This window comes from Mastomys coucha, unplaced genomic scaffold, assembly GCF_008632895.1.
Source record: "Mastomys coucha isolate ucsf_1 unplaced genomic scaffold, UCSF_Mcou_1 pScaffold21, whole genome shotgun sequence".
Taxonomy (NCBI): domain Eukaryota; kingdom Metazoa; phylum Chordata; class Mammalia; order Rodentia; family Muridae; genus Mastomys; species Mastomys coucha.
In genome coordinates this window covers 32,894,339-32,898,517 of record NW_022196904.1, presented here as the reverse complement: position 1 = coordinate 32,898,517, position 4,179 = coordinate 32,894,339, and the positions used below count along the sequence as shown (strand labels likewise).

The 4,179-nt window shown below is 34.5% G+C and overlaps 2 protein-coding genes across 2 annotated transcripts in view; both read right to left on the bottom strand.

The window, feature by feature from the left end:
- Nucleotides 1-3,876, bottom strand: part of LOC116104085 (vomeronasal type-2 receptor 116-like) — a 20,336-nt gene extending 16,460 nt beyond the window's left edge. Inside the window, exons 1-3 of the mRNA XM_031390895.1 lie at nucleotides 3,680-3,876; nucleotides 1,770-2,061; nucleotides 5-85 (exon numbers count right to left, since the gene is read on the bottom strand). Of these exons, the coding sequence (XP_031246755.1) occupies nucleotides 5-85; nucleotides 1,770-2,061; nucleotides 3,680-3,876 (570 nt within the window). The remainder of the gene's footprint in view (nucleotides 1-4; nucleotides 86-1,769; nucleotides 2,062-3,679) is intronic.
- Nucleotides 1-4,179, bottom strand: part of LOC116102082 (zinc finger protein 345-like) — a 332,287-nt gene that overhangs the window by 173,959 nt on the left and 154,149 nt on the right. The gene's annotated exons all lie outside the window — the stretch shown is intronic.

Below are 4,179 nucleotides of genomic sequence, written 5' to 3'. Positions count from 1 at the left end.
CCTTTGGGGCCATCTGATAGAGGTAGGGATATTGTTCATCATCACTGAAGATGGAATGGAAAGGTCCAAATGTAAGCTGAAGGATCTACAAGTCAGAGAGCAGCATGAGGAGTAGTCCACTTGAAAAAACTTATAACCATATTTACCTGCAAACCATTGAGTTCTTGTGACTTTTCCTCTCATCTCTTATATAAATGAGCAAATGTGGAAGCCTGGCACATCCACTTCTAATGAGAATAGCAAGCATAGCTGTTTGACAAGGTGTAACAAAATGTATTCACATGTTGCAATAACTGCCTTTCTGCCTTTCAGTTTTAGGCTTGATATCTGTGTTTTCAATGTTTGTAGGGATTTTAATACATTTACAACTTGGAGATATTTGACTAATATTTTCTTTAAAAGGCATTTATGCCATAATCTAGAAATACTTCTAAGATTTAACAGTAAAGTCCTGTACATAACACTGATTTAGCTTTTCAGAAATAACATTCTTATGTTGCCCTACTTGAAGGTTATTACTACTATACTTAGAGATTGTTATTTGCATAAAAATTCCAGAGATCTCCATTTGAGGATAAGGCTCTGAAATACTCAGGCAATTTTTGCTTCTGTGCCTCCTCAGGAAACAGATAATCAGATCAATGTTAATTTGAAAATGTAAACTAGATTTGGCAGCATGTAAGTGTTAGACGCAGATCAGATTAGGAAAACTCATCCTACTTAGGTAATTATGGGGCAAAATATATCGGACTTATAAGTTGTCTCTCTTGAGTAAAATATACATAATCAAAGTTAGATTGAATGGAGTTATTTCATCCATACAAAGTTTCCTATAATGATTGATAAATAATCCATGGAAAACTATGAAAAAATGAAGTACCAGAACCCCATAGCCCCTCTTTCTTAGAAAAGATCACTTGTGAAGGTCTAATCTTGTATCTTATGATTAGAAAAAAAAAACAAGATAAAACATAGCTATATATTCCACAAAGATATGACATAGTCATCATATTATTAAAGAAAATGACATATCATAACTATAGCAGAATGGGCTTGAAATATTTACCAGAAAGTCTAAGGAAAATTTTCACTCTAACTCCTAATGTTTGGTCATACACTCACAGGCAGTCCAATGGCTAACACAACAGATGGATTGGAGTTTTTCATTCTGTCTAGTGCCACTGAAATATCATAAGTTTCCAAGCTAAGAATGGTCTTTCATGCCTTTGCAAAAAATACTTGATATTTAAAAGTTGGGTTATAGAGGAAATGTTTGTTATATTTATTTCTGTTCCATCACACTCTATCACTAATGACTAAACTTATATTACAACCATTATTGTAAATAATAATTCTGTTATTTCACAGTTTACCTATGATAATTTATATTTATGACCACGATGAAGATAAATATCTAGCAACAGAAATAGTATGTTCTATGATTTGGAACAAAATGAATAAATCTCTGCTTACTGAGATTTGTACAAATAAACACTCTGACTGCCACTCAGTCAAGGCTGTAAGATTCTCTCTACCACCACACCAGACTCAATTCTTCATGGCCTCCTCTATTCCTTCTTCCTGGTATCTGTCAGCTTCTGGAGGTGGCCCCTAGCAGAAGGCCTATCATGTTTCAGATTAGTAAGTATCCTGGAACTGCATAGATTGATATAAGCATAAGTCCAACCTCATCCATTAACTTTCTGAATATCTATTAAAGTGCCCCAAAGAGACATGATGTTAAGAAGTCCTGAGCTATGATAACTCACACGTGGATATAAGAAGCTGTCCAGGTCGTTCCAGTAACTTAAAGATACCTTCCAATCGGGTCCTGTAAGCAGAAACTGACACATACTCTCTTCATTACAGAAATAATTAGGGATAGGTCTGCCTTTTTTTTTATGAAATAAATAGGATATAGTTTTTCCAATTTCTCCATCACAATGGCCCAAAGTGTACTTTATAATCAAAGACATATTTGGTAAAAGATCAGGATTCCTGTTGATTTCATCCACTGAATATGCTAATGACAAAGCATATTTGTGGTTTTTAGTTGTTTTTCTGTAAAAGAGTACAGTGTTCATTATGGACAGATGTCTGTACATGATCATTTATACTCAGTAGAAGCACTATACTCTGCTAGAAGTTTCTGCATCTATCCTCTAAAGATGGGAGCAAATAGCTTTTGTTGTGAGATTAGACTGACACAAGAACCTGGAAAATAGAAAACACTTTAAAAGTTCATGACAGGAGTGGCTCGCATAAATAAAAGATGGTGCTGACCTCATCCACAGAGAACATTTTCAACTCTGTTTTGAGTACATGATCAAAAGATAAAGAGAAAACCACAGATATTGATAAAGCAGTAATTCTAATCATGTCTTCATTTTGAAATTATTGAGCAATATAAAAAACCATGTGCTGTGAGAGACACTGAGTTCATGACATTTTCTTGTGAAATTAACTGAATAGTTTAAGGAAGTGAAAACATTATTTATTAATGGATAATGGTCTTTCTGTACCAACATTTGGTTCCTGTACTTACAATCACTTCTAATTAGTCCCAATATTCTTAACACGTCCTCTTTTATCCATCCACATATTGTTAACATGTACACTTTCACCATGTACACTAATACTAAAACTACTGAAAGGAGTCACACAAGATATAAATATCTTAAAAGGGTCAGAGATTAACCAACTTAGACATGAAAAGATATGTTTCTTAAATAATTAGCAAAAAACTAATAGACAACTTCTGTATCACTGTTCTGAAATATTCCAACTCTCATACACCACAACTGTCACCTATGCCAATGACAAGGGATATACGAAGTCACCACTTTTATTGATAGCCTCACTAATCAAGGAATGTAAACATATTGTTGGATTCCATATGTTCCAAATATGTTTTACTCTAAAGAGAGAGTGCTAAACTAAACTTTATAAAGCATAAAAGTCAGGGATTATACACAAACTCTGTAAAGCATGAAGCCACAGGTTTTTTGGATTTTATCTTTTAAAACACTTGGATGTCTTGACCCATCATGACCTAAATATTCTTTGCTCATGTACATACAAAAATATCAATCCAGGCATTCATATGAAGTATGAATTTCTGAGTGTAGAGATCTTCTCTTTCCAAACCTAATGATGCTATAGAAGGAAAGAACTGACCACATGCATTGAACTTGAGAGAGTAAGTTTGTATGTATGTAAAGTTCCTGATAACTATATGTGCTGTGAGTATTACTGGAACCAGCATATGTTCTAGGAGCAACATACTTATGGAAGGACTTTCAGTGGAGTTTATGACCATTTTTTACATGTACTTGAAATAAAACTCAATGACATATTACAGGATCAATTTCAATAATTCATCACTGTCTAGAGTGCAGTGTAATCTGTTAATAGGAGGGCTTTAAGGATCAATGTAGCTATCCCTTTATTCCTCTATCCCTAAGCTTCCAACCTTTAAGTCAGAAGCCACCTGGAAGAAACCCAAATCCTTCACTGGATTAATTAAGGAAGAAATTAGGATTGAATCTGTAAAGTAATTAAGGTAGTTACTTGGTGTTCAGATTTAGCAACAGGAAACAAGACTCAAGGATTTGCCTAATCTTCATCCTCAGAGCACTCATGAAATATTCAAGTTGTCATTTAAATGGAAAATACTTACAGAACATTCAGAGTCTGGTTGACATAATCTTTCCCAATAGGTGTCTGAACTGCTGCAAGGAGGAAAGAACAAGTTAATCCCAAATCTTCATCCTTGACTTCATTCACATGTATTTTCCAAAAGCACCTGGGATCAATGAAATTGACCATGACAAATTGGATGTTAAAGAGAAAGAAGACTCCCCTTAAAATGAACATATTTTTCCTGCCTTAAACCGGGGAAGTGTGAAGTATGAAGTTCCCTGCCTATCATATCATCAAATTTCTATCAGCTTTTATTTCTCTGGTGAAAGGAGAAGTTTGTTTCATATTCATTACTCATTTTATTTTCAGATTGCTCCTGCGCCCTGGAGGAAACTTAAATGCTTCTTCCCTGGGGCTCTGCAACTGCTACACATAGCCAATATAATAAACACAGGTAGGTAAATACTTCGGAGGATAATTCATTCTCTGGATCCATGAAATCACTCATGTTTGTGAATGCATTGAAGGAAGCCCTTT